The sequence below is a fragment of the Aricia agestis genome, chromosome 11 (genome assembly GCF_905147365.1).
Source record: "Aricia agestis chromosome 11, ilAriAges1.1, whole genome shotgun sequence".
Lineage (NCBI taxonomy): Eukaryota > Metazoa > Arthropoda > Insecta > Lepidoptera > Lycaenidae > Aricia > Aricia agestis.
This window is the reverse complement of record NC_056416.1, coordinates 1,454,780-1,473,101: the sequence shown is the minus strand read 5'-3', so window position 1 is coordinate 1,473,101 and position 18,322 is coordinate 1,454,780. Positions and strand designations below refer to the sequence as shown.

Sequence of the window (18,322 nt, the reverse complement as noted above, 5' to 3'; positions counted from 1 at the left end):
TAAAGTAGACGCGAAGGACCATTTTATGTAATTAATAAAGTATTTATATTATAGACACTTTTTATAACCTCAGCAATTTATCAATAAAAGTCTTAAATTTCAGAACCTTTTTTAAGATACACAGAGGAACAAGGAGTTACATTAAATTTAAATAGGCATTTTTGGTAGGAATTTCGCGGTTTTATTGCCATCTATCTAATAATTGGGTTCGAAATATGTTTTTTCTGTTAAAAAGCATTTTCTCGGCGGAAAAAGGGGGTTTGCGGAGCAGCGATTCAAAGGGTCATTAAAAACATAACACTTTGAGTAATAAATTAGAATTTAGGATTAAATATTTAAATTACTCTTTCGTCTTTTAAACACAACAAACAACACAGGAGAAAGCTTGAGAATAAAAAAAGTTTCTCCTTTGTCCACAAAACGTCTTGAGCATGGTGACCATGTCTCTAGCGCCGTACGCGTGCTCCGGCAGTCATTTATTTCGTCCGCGGCTGCTGCGGGGTCAACGATCGCATATGCACAATTCGATTTACCATTTCATATGCACGCGATGTGCTTCATCTTAAGACTCAAAGAAACGTAGAGTTTAATAGTCAAGAATTATTTTTCTCGAAGATTCTTTGAGAACGTCTTTAGCATTTCATGTCCTGGTCGCGGTCTAAGCTATTTTAACTGTGTACTATATCTGAATGAACGTTATACCTTTGCCACTAAACTTCTGGACCTGGTAGACATTAGAAAGTATATACTATTTTACTCTCTGAACGGAGTGAAATACTCACAAACTGCTAGCCCGTAGTTAAGATGCCCACTAATGTCATAAGTTATTTATTATCAAAATAATTCAATAAAAATACACGTGGCACCCGGGGACTGCCGCGGCTATTGCATAGCACTTTTATCCTCTTATGCAATTATAATTCGCATACGTCTAGTCGCACGCACGCAAACATCGTGCCAAAGTCTGTCAACGCCGGGTGTAGAGTGTTACTTTTTAGGTGTTTTCGTTACGGAATTTCTTGATGATGATTTCTTTCGGTCGCCGCGCTCAAAACCTGCAATAAAAGCTATTTAATAGCTTAAAAAAGATTCAGTTACAATTATTAGAAACACTATTAAAGGAGTGAGCACACTGAGACGGGCCGTGCCGGGGCTCGTGTCCTTAAGTCTCATCAGCATCACTCATGACAATTAAGGGGCCGGGTGCCATCGAAATTCTCATACATACGTAATACCAAAATAATTTTCTCATACGAAAATATGTAACATGTTTGAGTTACTTTTCAGCTTAAAATGGTAATTACCTAGGTTCCTGCACAGAATTTTACTACAAAATATTTAAACACTAAAAATATGTAGATATATTGTAGTTAATTAATAATTTACTACAAAATATTTAAACACTAAACATATTTTTCAGCATGGGATTACCCATGCTGAAAAATATGTTTAGTGTTTAAATATTTTGTAAAATTTTTAACATGTTTGAGTTATTTTTCAGCTTAAAATAGTAATTATACTATTTTAAGCTGAAAAATAACTCAAACATGTTAAATATTTTCGTAAGAGAAAATGATTTTGGTTACAAGCTAACAAGCTATAACAACAATAGCGCCACCTTTTTGGAAGTCGGTTAAAAAAATCTAAATCGAAAAGAAACTCATCTCTGTGTACACACAGTACCGTTGTCGGTAGATCTCGTCTGTGTAATTGTTGTGATTGTCAAACGAGCAAACACGAACCTGTTGTGAAGTGCTCACCGCTCATGATTGGGAAAAATATTTGTCGTGTAATCGAATACGGTAGGCGACATAACTGTATAATGGTTTTGTAATAACGTATCTTGGTGATATAGGGGACAAACGGTCAGAAACAATGTCTGATGGTAGGGACTTCCTTAGCTTGGGGTAAAAAGTGGCCCCGTGCGAGTTTCTTACAAAGGTTCTGCCAAGCTGCTTGGTGGTAGGACAATTCCGAAAATAAAAGCCTCCGTTTCCTCCACGGTTTTTTAACTTTGAATCTTGAATTAATTTTAAACTTAATATTTTAGTTATATCTACATATTATATAAAAATGGATTTTCAATTGTGTTAGTAACGCTAAAACTCGAAAACGGCTGAACGGATTGGGCTGATTTTAGTCTTAAAATATTCGTAGAAGTCAAGGGAAGGTTTTAAAGTGACAAGAAGTTCACTGGGACAGCTAGTACTTCAATAAACAGAACTAACATAATAAGTTGTGCATGCCATTTTAGAATCGATTGTGAAATTGGCAAAGGATGCGTCGCGTTGCGGATTTCCGAAGCCATAAAAATAGTCATTGGAATGGTTTTTACTTGTGAAACATTAGAAACCAACTTAAAATTGTCCTTAACACGTTTATTTATAAAGCTCCCAAAACCATACACCACTCTAATATAATAATATCTATGGACGCTTTAGACCACGTCAGTCTGGCCCCGTGCTAAGTACCTGAAACCTGAAGGACTTGTGTTACGGGTACCAGACAACGGAAATATATTTAATACTTTTATACTATACTTACATATATTTAGGATTTTTATTATATGATACACATATTTAATACACATCCATAACCCCTGAACTTTGAAAACTTTTTTGTTCAGTCTGCGGGATTCGAACCCGCGTCCCCCGGCTTGAGCTACCTACAGCCCACCAACTAAGCCACAGATGTCTTCATTATAAATGCGAAAGTGTGTCTGTCTGTTACCTCTCCACGCCCAAACCGCTGAAGCGATTTTGTTGAAATTTGGTATGGAGATATTTTGAGTCCCGGGAAACGTCATAGGATAATTTTTAGCCTGGAAAAACTACGGTTTCCCTGCAATAAACGGATTTAAATGTAAAGGAGTTGCAGGCGTCATGTATATTTTGGTGCAGCTCTCAAAACCCTATACCGAATCTATTGTTACAAAAACAATTCAATAAAAACTTTTGTGTTGAATTTCCAGTGTTTTAACTCGCTATTGTTGTATGTTGATTGCTGTTAAATTTTGATCGTTTCATCTCATTACACATGAATCAAACGGAGGTTATATTAATAAAGCGATGTATTCATACTGACAGCGCTATTTTAGGCTCGAAGGACCGTAGCATATTCATAACAAAACATTTTTAATAGTATCAGTTTTATAGAAGTTTATTATGATAAGTTACAACTCAGAAATTAGAACTTCGATTAACTAATTTCAATCACATAGTAATCGGGGTAGTCTTTTTATCCTGTGTAGTTTTTTTTTCTGTTGTCTGCTTATTTTCTTTAGTTCTTTTACTGTAGTCTTTTAGTCTTCTAAGTTCTTCAACCTATCCCTTATCCCTTAGTTCTAGTCTTTCCTGTAGGCTGTATTCGATCGTGGTCAGAACGGTATGTTGATGGCTGGCCCAATCAACTAATAGCCCGGACCAATTAGCGTCAAGTGGTCCAATTCACCAATTCACTCAATTTGGTCCCAATTGATGAACTGATTGATGGGCCAACTCGGCCCTGATCGAAATGCTTGTGGTCCGAGTGCTTTGATTAGGGGATGACCTTCAACTGCAGTTAGCGAGAGAGGGAGACAGGGAAATAGAAAGAGAGAGAGATGACAATCACTATCAAGGAAAAGTTTTTTTATTACAATAATTAGGGTCGTCTATGGGCCAGTCGCCTATTATCATTTGTCTCATTTACATAATTTTATCGCGTACTACTGACAAGATTGGATTTTCTCTGCAAGGAAAAGTTTATCTGTGGATTTTTTTGATTTCCTCCCCCTAGTTTTAACCCCTTTGGTAAATGATTAAATGTATGTCTATAAACTTTGAAGAAGTGTATTATTATTATGCAAAACTTGATCTATTGGAAGCATACAAACTAATAACAATACAGTAAATATCTACTAATATACTTCTTAAAACAGGTCTATAGCTCTGTACCGCGATAATTAAAGTAAATATAAACACAGACTAAACCATATGCGAATGTTTGTTTAACTTCAAGTTAAATTATTGCTTCCATTTATGATGTTGTTGAACTTAAACTAGTAATTAAAGAATTAAGATGTGTGAATAGTTATTGGCAGTTTGTTATGGCAATAAGCTTGTTATCATGTAAGACCTCACTTTGTCTTTATTTTGGCCATTTTAGCTTTTGTTGTTTGTGGTGATGATGGTGAATTGATGTCGTACCTTTTCTTAAGATTTTTATTTATTTTTTATTTTATTTATTTGGAAAACATACAGTGTTTTTTTAATTTATAGAAGGCTGTATAAAATCTAGACACCATTTACACGTTTTCACATTTAGAAACTAATTAATTATGGCAAAAAATTGTCGATGCTGCATTTTAAAACACTTGTTATATATTTGGGAAGAAGACCAAATGATCAAAGAACAACATTATACTCTTTTTAACCTTTATTTTTTGTAGAGAGTTTGGTTTAAATACATAATGTGTTAGGGAAATGATACAAATGAGTAATTTAAAAACATATTATTATCAGATTCTACTGGTGTTATGACAACTAAAAGTAATTTACTCATGTTTTAGTGGGGTTGCACCCCAAACGTCTGCCGTAACTGTCAGAACATTTTGATATTATAATATGCGCCGGAAACGTCGGCCTTCTGTGAAATAGCTAAATTTTGGAAGAGGATAACCACTTTTTTGGGAAATTTTAAAATAATATATTAAGTATTTTATTCTATATTTCGTTTTTTGTAATATTAAATTTATTTGTGATTGCCATTAGAAAAGTATAACTTTTGTTCATAAAATTATTTTTATTTTACTAAAACATCAAGATTTTTTTAATCTCGAAGAACTTAACTCTGGAACTATAATATTGAAAACAAGTAAGTTAATTTTTTTTTCATCGTTTCGCACTATTGGCATCCACACAATTTTGCTTCTGGACACCTCAAGGTTGACTGGTAGAGAATCTGGCATTAAGTCCGCCTATGTACCAACATTGTGCAAAAACGCTAAAAAGCATAAATAAATAAATAAACACTATGCTTTATCTAATGGCAAAACTCTGAAATTGTTATTATTACAAATCTGCAACACTGAGAGTAAATCTTTGAAGTTGGTATTGAACAAACCCCGCAATACATAGAGTTTGGTAAACCGTAGCTTTTTACCAAAAAAACGGGTAATCCTACAAAACCAAGCCATGAAGTCAACATGGTCACTCGATGACAGTTGCCGGTTATGACGCCATGCACTGTAACGATTTACGTGACATTGTGACGTTGTGACGGTGTGACAAACGGTCATTTAGGTGACTATCGTTTAATAATTACCTGATTCCGATGAGTCACGCGCCGGAAGCGGATATGAAAGTGAACCGAATATGGTTTCCAGCGTGATGATTAATTCCTTTGATAATAAAGAATTAACGTTATAAAATTGGTTTAAATATTTACGTGTGATATCGCCACAGGTCATACTTTCGTAAACGGTTAAAACTGTCACTAATTTAGGTCCAAAGTTAAGACTGTATTGAATGTAACCTAGTTGACTACCAGATTAGGGGGCATGCTCAGCCTAGGTTTTAGTAGGTCAAAGGATCTAGAAGTGTTTTAATAGTAGCAGCACTACAGACACTAGCGATAGTAAAGTAATAATTCGGCTACATGCAAAAATCAAATTGATACTTGAAGTGTGAAGCCAAGACAGTCTTTCAAACGTGAAACTTTACAAGATAATAATAATAATAATAATAATAATAATAATATCTATGGACGCTTCACACCACGTCAGTCTGGCCCTGTGAAGGACTTGTGTTACAGGTACCAGACAACGGAAATATATTTAATACTTTTATACTATACATATATTTAAGATTTTTATTATATGATACACATATTTAATACACATCCATGACCCAGGAACTTTGAAAACTTTTTGTTCGCGACCACCGGCTTGAGCTACCAACGCGCTCACCACTGAGCCACAGAGGTCGTAAGATGGTGGCTTTATGATGATTTTCTCCGCAAAAAACAATTTTCTAGGATTATCATATTATTATGCCAAAATAGATACCACAGCAACTCCAACGCTGCTATCACCGAATTTCCTAGTAATACGGAATACCACAGAATATAATTACACAGTATACACATACATATTTTATTGCCGAATGGGTCCAATCCCGTTACTGCCCCCGTGCGATAAATCTGTAACGTATTATGTTATAAAAGTCTGTATTTACGACGGCCTACTGTTTTAGAGCCACTGGCCGGTTACAACTTTATAATAGTTTTAAATTACACCTTAACTTCATGGGCGGTCTGTTTTGTAACACATGGGTATACCGATAAATATTACTCGTACTGTATTGGAATATAATGATTACTGCTGCCATAGAGCATAGATGGATGAATAATTCGGCTTTGCTACTGGAGGTAGTAGAACATGAATGTAAAATAATAATGGCTTTTGATCTTCTCGCAACGACTAAACATATTTTGATGAAAATTGGTATGGCGAATACGGCTTTGAACCTATAGAACTGTTACTTTTAATCCCCAATAAATTCCTGTGTGTAATTTTTATGAACTTTGGTTAACGTAGCTTAAAAATATAATAGAGCATGCAGACAGCAGTGTATGCATTATAATAGAGCATGTATTATAGAACTCTAATAGTCTTCAGCAAATTTTAGCTATAGCTCGGTCAACGAACAATTAGAAATTCGGCCATTGATCTGTCGCTACTAGTCTTTTACTCGTGCACGAATTTTTATCCATGATTTGTAGATTTTTACACATTTTAACGAAATTGTATTAACCCAGAGCCGAAAGCAATGACTACTTTTAATTCATATCACGAATCATGAGTCACAACGATTTGCATTCACCCCACTTTCTAGAAGCCTCCTTACAAAAACGAAGCCATTAAACATTTTTCAATCAACGCATAAAGTATCAACGCATCCTATCAGCCATCAGGTCGATAAGATCAGCCATAAACTCCGTAACCATCAATTACCACCGAGTGGTGGCCAAACATGGTACCACTACCATTACCTACCATTACCATACCATTACCATCTCCACTTAATTGCTGGGATAATCAAATATTTGTGTCAAAATTTTATGTCTCAATAAAAGCGATCGCTGTACAGGATGTCTCGGTTTTTTTTATCTTAAATGAGGCTACTGTTTCAAGTTTTAGTATCGTCTGTATCTGCAATCAGCGCAGTTATAAAATGTAAATATTATAGAGATTTTTAATAGATATTTTATTGTTATTAATTATGTTCTTAAGAGCATTATATAAGGTTCTTTCCTTGTTTCTTACCGTATCTTTATTAAATTATTGTTGATTTAAGCGTTATTTAATGTGTCACGAGGTAATTCTCACAAAATTCTCGTAGCTAGAGTCTAGATCTAATATTACAGTCTATTATAAGTCTCTATGTTCGTAACAAAAATCAAAGTACTTCCATTGGAATATCACCCTATACACAAATCAATGTGTGGTTAATTTATTCCTCATGGAACAATATAAGGTGTAATTTAGGTGGCACGTATAAGGCGTGCATTAGGCCAAGATAATGACAATCGGAGTAGAGAGCAGAGTTGTCGGACATTACCGCTAGATGGCGCTGAATATGGAATAAATTATGCTGCGATTTATGGACGCTACGGGATGTAAGCTTTGTTTCTGATAATGTGGGGTTAGGGACCATAAACTATATTATGTTTTCATAGATTATTGTATGATCCAGTCGGTCAAATTTGATTTTCAGTTATATTTGTTTAACTACCCTCATATTATGTAAGTACTTTTATGTACTACTACTATTATGTAAGTACTGAGGTTTAACGGTGTAGTTTATTATTGTAGTTGACGCCCGCAACTTCGTTGCGCTAAATTTAGTTTATCGCGCGGAAAGGACATACTTTTTATCCCGGAAAACCGTACATTTTTCCGGTAAAAGTATCCTATGTCCTTTCTCGGGGGTCACAGTATCTCCATTCCAAATTTCAGCAAAATTGGTTAGTCGGTTCGGGCGTGAAGAGGTAACAGACAGAAAGACAGATTTTTTGAATTTCGCATTTATAATAATATTAGTATATTAGTATTAGTATGGATAGCATTAATGCGAACGCAGTAAATTACAATCCAAAAGTACTATTTTATAAGCAACCGCCTGTACAAGCTGCTGAGTTTGTATACTTGGATGCTAATAAAGTCTTTGAATTAATTATTGTTATGAAATATTAATTCTTAGTCACTGCTCTATCTTCTTGCTGTAATAATTCTTCAACTATCCTAGCAATTCTAAAGGAATCTCGTCTAACATATAAAATGCTACTTATCATTATGAGGCACGCTAATCTGCGTCCAGCATAAAGGGCTATTACGGAGGGCCGTGTGAGTAATATCGCGTGTCACGGCGCGCGCCGCTCTGCTGACTCAGCCTGGATGACTGAGGGCACCTACTGGAGTAAGGATAGGCTAAAGTTAAAGGGTTCATTGGGTCCAAGGCGAAACTCGAGAATGATATTATGGATTGTCTGGGTGCGTGTGGAATTCGAATTTTTCTAGGGACCCATAATTTCATCCTTACTTTAAAATTATTGTTAGAAGGTACGTATTTAGGGTGGACAGTGTAGACTCTAGAATCTAGTTAAGATGGTAAAAAATTAAACATTTTAAACTCTTGTAGAATATGACTAAGACATTGCGTTACAATAATTATTGCCCATCACAATAATTATTGTGATTCAGCGCAATGGTCTTTAAAATACAGATTATGACTTCTGCTGCGCTTTATAGGATCATAAGATACGAGGTTTAATAAACAGACAGGGCCTAAGATATTTAGTGGTATATATTTTGCATCTGACTTAATAACTAGAGTTATAACTTATAGGCGCATCGTCAAAGCCAATGACCACCTGGCTTTTAAAAAGTTAATTCCATATAAGAGGGATAGGACGGTATATCACGGAATGATAATATTAATGGGTAACCCTCTAGGCACTCCCTTATGTTAGGGCATTATGACACGGTGTGATCCTCTCTAATGAGCCGAGTCTGTGATAACGTTACTTAAATATTTCGAATTTAGAACACGCGCTAGTTTTTTTTAGAGTAGGAAAACATCATTAGAAACGTTTTTTGCTGCGGTATTTATGATGTGTTTGTGGCCAGTTTTTAAAGTAAAAACGTCATGTGATCTAAATTTAAATTATTTTTAAAATAATTATGTTATTTTATTGCTTAGATAAATGATTGGTCAATTACTTCTCTGTCTGAGTTTTATTGCTAGATAGGTAGCTGAGTTTCTATAAAACGGCGAACTTTTTATCTCGATTAAGGTACCTGTATGTATACTGTTGTAATAAATGACGTTGATCAAAATTCAATTGGTAAGCAACGGTGCTGATCATTTACCAAAATCGAACGTGTATGATGAATCAAGTTCCATCAAAATCTGTGTATGATAGATGTATGAATTACACCCAGTTACATCAAAATGTATGATAAATGTATGGACCAGGTTATAGCTGGCGATATTTCACGCTGCGATCACGCCTCCAAGATTGATCGCCCAAAACTGATTTTAATTAAATATGAAAGTTGTTTGTTTATTGAAATTGTAATTATGAGACGTGAAATAAATGAAGGTTCAAAAATTGTTTAAGTTGTTTAAGATATTTTGTTGATAATAAAATTGAATACTCGAATTGTTAGTCAGAACTTAGAACATAGCATGTGGAACGCAAAAAATAGGGATATTACTTACTTTTTCTCTCCATAAATCAAACATCAATTCAAATCACGCCTTCATACGACATGGTATATAATTTTAAAGCCTGTTAATAATCGTTATCCCTCTTCTTCCAGACAACAACATCGACACGGCGAAGCGGCAGATCGACCAAAAGTCCAACCAGTGGTTCGGCGCCACTCTCACCAGCACCGGCCGCAATGGACCCATTGTGGTAAGTACCACACTTACACTACCATTTCTAGAACCACTTATACCACCATTTGCGGACTAGGGATCAATTTTTAGAATACAAAGTCAGAAGGGTCTACCTTCGTAGAGTCTAAAGATACAGTCCTTACCTCCTTTAGTGTCTAATGAAACAGTAGGTTCTCGTGCTAAGGGCGAAAAATAGGAGCACCAGCCAGCTAGAGAGTCAAGAACAACATAGTCGGCGATGTTGACTGATGTTATCGACGTAACGTGCCGTGATGTATCTGTATACATATTTTTTTTCCTCAGCTTCCCAAAATCTAAAGATACATTTTGACATTTTACATGCGCCATTTTGTTTAAAAATAATCTAAATGCGCTATTGAGCCCTTACTTTTCAGTAGGTTCGTCCAGAATTCGCCAATCCTTAGTTTTATATCAGGCGAGATATAAAGACATTTAGATAGTGGGTGACCCCATAAGCGCGACCTATAAAGTTTACGGGCTACACCCTTCCTGTTACGCCTAGCTGTCTCGACCTTTTGTTTCAGCTTTTTACTGCCGCGACAATCTGTGTTAATAGTCGGCCTTATGTTAGCTGGGATTTTGGTAGGTCACGGCAATGTTGGAATATAAGCATTGTTGGCTTAAATTGGCTTTTACATTGTGAAAACCTTAAAAATTTCGTATTGTACAGGCAAGGGCTTTTGACTGAAGAAATATCAGCCTTTGTCGCTAGTTAATTGTCATGTAGGAAAATTGCCCTTTTAGATTTATAAGGAATTCCTTATAACTACTGTTTATGTCAGTCTGGATTCTTAAACGCTTCTCATAATGGTTAATCATCACCCAAACTTGTGCAAGCGGTACTAAATTATATGAAAATAAAAATTTGTGATCTTAGTTTAAAATGTCTTAGGATAAATTAACAATAAATAACCTTCTCTGCGCTAGTATAATGAAAACTAATATGTATATTGTAGAGTCGATAATAATTATTCTGTATTCCTATAGATTTACACAAGCTGACATAACAGAAAGATAATAATCATGTACCTTGATCTTTATAATTTATCACTGGCGTCCTGACCTGGTCACATTTGCAAGTGGGTCAGGGAAGGCCAATGGGTTACCTCCCATCTGGGGTGACCTCCCGTTGTCTGCGAATGGCCATGGGGTGCCATGGGGTAATGGGGACAAATATTTGCCTGCCGCAATCAGCGCTTTGTTAGACGTGTCAATCTTTAGCTAATGAAGAACGTTGAAGGCTCGTCTTGCAAATATGTCGCAATTTTGGATGACTTTTATGAAGTATTTTACAAGTAAAACATACGGTATCGAAAGGTCCCAAAACGCGCCTTAAAATTAGCCAAAAAGCAAAAAAGTTATCGCTAGAAATAAAAAAAGGTTTCAGATGCGAATTAAAACCTGATCACTCACTACGTATCCTATGTAGCTGGATTCTTTCAAGCTGCTTAGAAATGCAGTTTTTCTAAAAAGCATTTATCCTGAGATGGGAATTCCTTTAGCTCATCCGAGTTAATTTCCTAAGCCTAAGCTTCACGCATTTCAAAAAAAGTTATAAAAATGCATGATCCACGTAAGGTCTGCAAAAAATTAGTATTCCGCGCCGTCTACCTATAAACAATTACGTTACAGAAATTACAATAGCCGTGAATAGGAATATGTCTCAGTCATATGCGGTTTTTTACTTCCATGTAGAGTCTTCGGCGAAGCGTCCGTTTTTGTGAGCCGCTAAAGGAGTCTGGAATTTTTATTTCGGTATGCCGAATTGGTGCAAAAAGGCAACTCTCTCAGGGTTGCAGCAATTTGTTTAGAGTTTTGCTCTGTTTGTGAGAGGAATTAGTGATTGTTATACAGCGTGATTCTTTTGGGTTAGATAATTTTTTGATGCTGAGTATTTTAGGTCACTTTAGTGATACAAAATGGAATTGACTGCTTCTCTGTTACGTAAACAACACAATTTGAGACAATAGAATTTTTTAACTTTTGGTTCAATATTGGGATTGCGACTTGTGCAAGTCTTTTTGTTCTCTTTTCATGATTTTTCGTTTTTTCTCATTCCATAGTTCATTTTCTAATCTCTACGTGTAACTCATTTTATCGTACTTAAGTAGTATATTATTTATTATTTAGTGGTGCAGTTTTTAGAAATAATATGCATTAAAAGTTTTTCTCATCCCTGTACCAGGGTTTAAGGCCCCGAGGCATTTTAAACAATATCATTTTACGATAATTTAATAAATCTTTTCGGTCGCGACAAAAACGTTAACGATAAAAGTATCGCTAATTTTAACGATCCTTATCGCCGTAATGGCGGCGAACGTGTTAAAAAATCGATTCCAGCCAATTACATAATCGATTTTCTATATTATCTGTGGTCCGTAATAACTGTCACATTAACGACATTCGCTACACATGCGAGAAAATTGTCGTAAGTGTTTTTACATGCGTCAGAGCATGCGTGCCCAAAATGCCCGACACTTTCAAATTATATTTATCGGGGTTGTTACATCAATTATTTAAATTGCATTTCTTTTGATAAGAACACAATCGATAAAGATAAGTAGGTGATATAAATTTTTGTGGCAATTAACCGCAAGAAATTGACAAATGCAGCAAACTTTAATATATTATTATTATGTCAACTAGTAGAACAATTCTGCAAATAATGCTTTCATTTAGCTTTCATTTATTTCAATTTCAAAACAATGTTCATTTCATGTCCATTTTCTATTGCAATACTGACATAAGTTTGACAGATAAAAAGAAACTGCAGCACCCTGTAGCTATCGTTTAAAATAGTGTATTGATTTATAATTGCCGACGAGTCGCGCGGTTTTTGCGCCATCTTTTATTAATACAAATTGCGGTCCACGCTCCGCGGTAAGGACTTACTTTGTTCCATGTAATTGTTCAGCCATATACAGGGTGATTGTTTTTATTAGCTTTTTGTTAGCCATTCCCACGTCGATCCCGAGGAATCCGTGGTGCTTTAATGGTTCTTTTACAGCCGTTTTATCTTTCTAGTTTTATATTGTTTTACAAAATACCTTCAGATAAATTAATATCTAAGAATTTCCTTTTAACAATGTATTATTGCAGTCGTATAAGTTTAATTGAGTTTCCGTATCGATAGGTGATTTCGAGCCAAGGTGAAGTAAATCTAATGGTCAATTGTTTTGATTAAATTTGACTTTCAATGTCTCATTTTTGTTAATATTCAATTTAGATGTTTTTATGATTTTTTTTTATTGACTTTGGTAACATACTGTATTCGAAGCTGCTTCTTTGAAGAATTTTCCTCGCAGACTTAACACTGTGAATTAAAAGTTGCTTCCAATAAGATTAAAATGAGCAGAAAAATATTCTTAAGCTAATCAAAACATTATATTTTAATTGCAAACATAATATTTCCTGCGATAAGTCTTAAGATATGCTGATATCTTCTGTTTCCGATTACGTATGCGTTAGTATGTGATGCTAAATTATGTACAAGCCTTATACGGGTTACATGTTAATAGAAATCTTCGACAAACATACTGTATACTGATGTAGGTGATTGTTGTTATAGAAAATACATATTATAATTCGTATAATGCGTTGATATCTTTTATATGACGTAATATAACAGGGTGCATTTTATCGCTTATGTTGCTATCAAATTGCAATAGGTTTATGTAGCCAACCATGACCTTACTTTCAATAACTTTGGATGTTACCATTTTTAAAAACAGTAAGTAGTTAAAGAGTTTTGACGTAGTTTTTTAAATAGTTTGTAAGGTTATTAAGCTGCAGATATACAGAGCGTTTTTTCGATGTTAACATAATATTTTTTATATTATAGTAATATGACAATTGATAAATGATATGGTACATACAGGGTGACAATGAAACTGGCCACCGTCACCGAAACCGGTGTGGGAGCTATTATTATTATTATTTCTGTTTTTGAAAGGTAACATCAAACATGGCGCGTGATGCAGTATGTAGCATTATAGTGTGTATCATATACAGGGTGTGCTGATACAGTCCGGCACGCGGCATTGTTCGCTCTATCACGAATGTTGCCTTTTATGATGCTCATTGTTTCCCCAACTTTGTTGTACCTATGGTAAGGTATTTGATGGATCGCATTGGGATTGTATTGCTTGGGAATATTTTGTCTATGGCTCGGAATTTCTGAGATGTTGAACATGATTTCTATGAAAGTAGCAACTGTTTAAGGCAGGGGTTCCCAAACTGTGCGCCGCGGCGCCCTGGTGCGCCGTGGAAAGGCAAGAGGGGCGCCGTGAGTAGATCCTCCGTCATTTTCCGTAACCACAAATATTATAAAATAAAATTATAATATGAATTATACAGAGCAGGCAGATGATTAAATATTGGTTTATTATTATTTATTATTAACTTGCTTAACCTAACTATAATAATCATTAATTATATATCTTTTTGGTAAAGTAGGGCGCCGTGACAAAACATTGAGACTTTTAAAGTGCGCCGCAGGCTGAAAAAGATTGGGAACCCCTGGTTTAAGGTGTAAATACAGATAAATTATCATTTAAAATTACCGGAATTTATTTTATTTTCGTTTATTGAACCGCCTCTTAGAGAATTACAAAAACCAAAGTGACAAATTCGGTATGTGGCAAAAATACATGCGGCAAAATTCGGCGGCATTCAGATGTAAATGGCGCGATTTGTCAGATGAGTCGCGTTCCCGCCAAATATGGTGGCCGTCGCGTTGACAGCGCACGGGCCATGTATGGCGGGCCTCATTGTCCGGCTGTTTTCCTCATTTTTTACTATTTCCACTGTAAGCTAGTAACGCTAGTATGGTCCTCTCTCTGATATTTTATGACAATATTTTTTTTATATTTGCTTGCTCTTGGTTGATGCTTGTGACTTGAGAGAGGCTTAGATACTGCTTATACAGCCCTGCGACCAATATTTCTAATGCTTACATACAGTTTTAAGACATTTATAATAAATGTGTATACTATGGTCCCAGACTGCCCAAATATTGTTGAGCTTTATGTGAGCGCTAAGTCTAAAAGTTTGCATAGCTTTGCACATTAATTAAGATTTGAAGCGATATCTAAACATGATGTAGATTATTGATAAACGTTTTTTGTCTTTATATTAATTAAGAAATGAATAGAAATATTACGATGAAAAGTATTACCGTTACATTTAGATAGTGAATCAATCAAGCAAAAAACATTAAAGGAACAAAGGTTAACATTGGTTACGCGTGCCGGGGCATAAAAACTATTGGGTATAAAAACCATGGGGTATAAAAACTCTACACGTACTCTATCATCGGTTCATTAGAGTCCATTATAATAATTTCATTTTCACGTTACGGTGTTTTTTAGTGTTAAAAATTAATTAATTATAAAAAAGTGTTTTAGGATGTGTGTGGCCTTTTCTTTTGGAGAAAGTAATCCACTAAATTCAAAACTGTGTTTACATAAAAAGTTGAACGTCACAATCGCTCCATAAATTATTTTAAAATATCGAAATAATAAGATAATTTATTCGTTATTCGTATATTCGACGACAGCAGACCATCTAAGGTATGATTGTACGTAAAATAGCGTAACTGATTATAAAAATATTGCAAAACCAATACGAAACAGACAAAGTATAAAATGAAGCCAAGAATAGCCATTGTCCGATAGCCAGTGGGATAGTTGGGGTATAATTATGGGGTACATGACCATGGATATGGGAACTTATGGCCATTATGCAGATACGGGATTTTGTACGCCCATGTGTGGTGAATATTTACACAAGTTATTTAACAATATATCGAGAAATAAACAAAAGCTTGAAAAGTATATGAGGATAAAATTTCGTTTCACAAAATATTAAACTTTCAAATACAAACAAATTACTTTCTGCCCAGAACTAAGATCGAATGTATTTGAGTGTTGTAATGGTTTTTTATTTGCTAGCTCCTAGCTATAATAGCTTATATTATCTTTTATAATTCCGATTTCTTCAATCTCCTTTTATATTATACTTTTTGTCTTGCACTTTTTTCTATCTACTTTTAAAGTTATTAATAAAGTTCGTTGCAGATTTATAAACGTTCCAAATATAAATCGGGACTTCGCCATAACATTTCTTAAACGGGAGCACAATGCGCTAATTCTGTGCCGGCCAGTCATTTGTCTGCGTCATCCATTCTCTAGTCTATGACCACCAGAGTCTCTAACCACGGTCTATGGCGTACAATGGACACGCTTTCCTTACAAGATAAGCTTGGACAAATTGTATTACTCTATTATATGACACCAGTCATAGTCATAGTTGTACCTATTGGAAGTCGTGAGAGGTTTAAAATGTATATTCTACTAATTTTTAGATTTTCGCCATGAGCGTTCCTAAAATTTGCCAACCTACTTTGCCTGATTTTCTATGCCGGCTAGTGGCAACATAACTTGCTGATCCCATTATCGCAGGATTTTTGAATCACCACCATTTTTAAGTACTTATAACTAAAAAATGTAATCTGGCAACTTTCAATATATAAAAACACCTTGTATAAAACCGCCATTTTAAAAATGCCGCAATCTTTTATATTTTTTTTAATTGTGTACTAAGCTAATGTATGTCCTAAATCCGAATGTCTACACTCAAAACTGTTATCCCAAAACAATATGCAATTAATAGTACATGCCGCCTCATCCAAGCAACGAAAGGGGGCGGGCCTAGTGCGATGCTATAATTTTGCTATGTCGTACTATAATTAGCTATGCGCTTGCAGAATATAAAGCTAAAGACCTATTGTTGTCTATGTATAAACTATAATATATATGGCGCGTCGCTTTGCTTGTATCTTGCAAAGCTCTATGTTCTATTTTATAATTGGTTGGTATAATTCTTTATAAATATTTATATCTATATACTAGTCTACCCAAAACTTGAACTCAGTGATTATAATTATTAATAATATTATAAATGCAAAAGTGTCTCATTCTTTCCTCTACCACTGCAGTCTGCATACCCAACCAATTTAGATGACATTTGGTATTTAAACACTTTTCCTCTTACTAATAAACGTTGTATAAGCTTTGAATAGTTATACAGTGTTTTGTTCCTGTCACACAAGTGACATTTTTAATTGGATATAAGAAGACAAAACACTGTATAACTATTCAAAGCTTATACTTACAGCGTTTATTAGTAAGGGGTCCCGGAAAAGGTCACAATAATATGTACAAGATCTTATAGTAAAGTTTTGACCCATTCATATAGATCCTATGAAAGGCATACTATGTCTTTGTAAAGGCACTAAGGCATATTTTTTCCCATGTCTAATTGCGCTCCCGTTATCACGTCCCTGGATATGGTGTGTCGGGTTTTTACCAGTCACCAGCCACCACCGTTACCTACTACCAGCCTTATGCGTAAGTGGAGCAGTGGTATTCTTGGTACATACGGTACCTACCACCTAATTACACACTTCTATTTACGTAAAGGACGTAGAAGTTATAAAAGGTTTTATTAGAAGCTGATAAAAATTATCACTTTTTATTCTTTTATGAGCAATTTCTGTGTAAGGGTCAATTCAGACCGCAACGTGACGAGGCGAGGCAAGGCGTGGCGCGGCATTTTGTATGGATTTGACAGTTTTCAATTGCGTGAGACGTCTTGCAAATCTGTCAAATCAATATGAATTTAGAAATGCATCTACGCGCCGCTTTGCGGTCTGATTCAACTCTAACTGTGTGCTTTTCCCTGCTCTGCTTGGAGAAGAAAACTGGAATACTTCCTACTCCTCTGAATCTTTCTCCTTTGACTCCCGGGGAAGGACCTAGGACAGGTTTAATGCCATCAAGGCATACGGTTCCCGTGCGGTATACTTAAGTACTAGTTTCTACGAAACATAGTTGCATCGAGTTATATAATAAGGTAATAAATTAAAAAAATGTTATCTGATTCCTTGTGGAGCTCTTTTGAAGTGTTTAAAAAGGAGCCGGCGCGTCGTCGCCACAGTAAATCATCTCTTTATCATAGAGGTCACAGCTATCTGCAGGCTGCAGCACTCGGTGCCACACAAGTGCACGAGTAAAAGTCAGCTTCTTTTTACTTTACTTGCTAGATATTACCCAGGACTTCGGTCGCGCAGAATTTGGTTCCAAGCTGTACATTTTTCCGTGATAAACGCGGGACTCAAAGTATCTCCATAACAAATTACCACAAATAAGTTGTCACAGACAAAACAAAGATACTATTGTAACTGGAGTCCATTAAGTAATAAACGATTTAACCATTTTGGCATAAACTTAACTTGTAAATAAAATATGCAATACAATCCCACCCACAATTATTATAATTGTATGTAATTATTG

General features: G+C 35.2%; 1 protein-coding gene across 4 annotated transcripts in view; it reads left to right on the top strand.

Annotated features, from left to right (window-relative positions):
* Positions 1 to 18,322, top strand: part of LOC121732144 (integrin alpha-PS2) — a 99,901-nt gene that overhangs the window by 49,932 nt on the left and 31,647 nt on the right. For all 4 annotated transcript variants that reach the window (XM_042121968.1, XM_042121966.1, XM_042121967.1 and 1 more), the window contains exon 3: positions 9,866 to 9,963. In XM_042121968.1, coding sequence (XP_041977902.1) covers positions 9,866 to 9,963 — 98 coding nt within the window. The remainder of the gene's footprint in view (positions 1 to 9,865; positions 9,964 to 18,322) is intronic.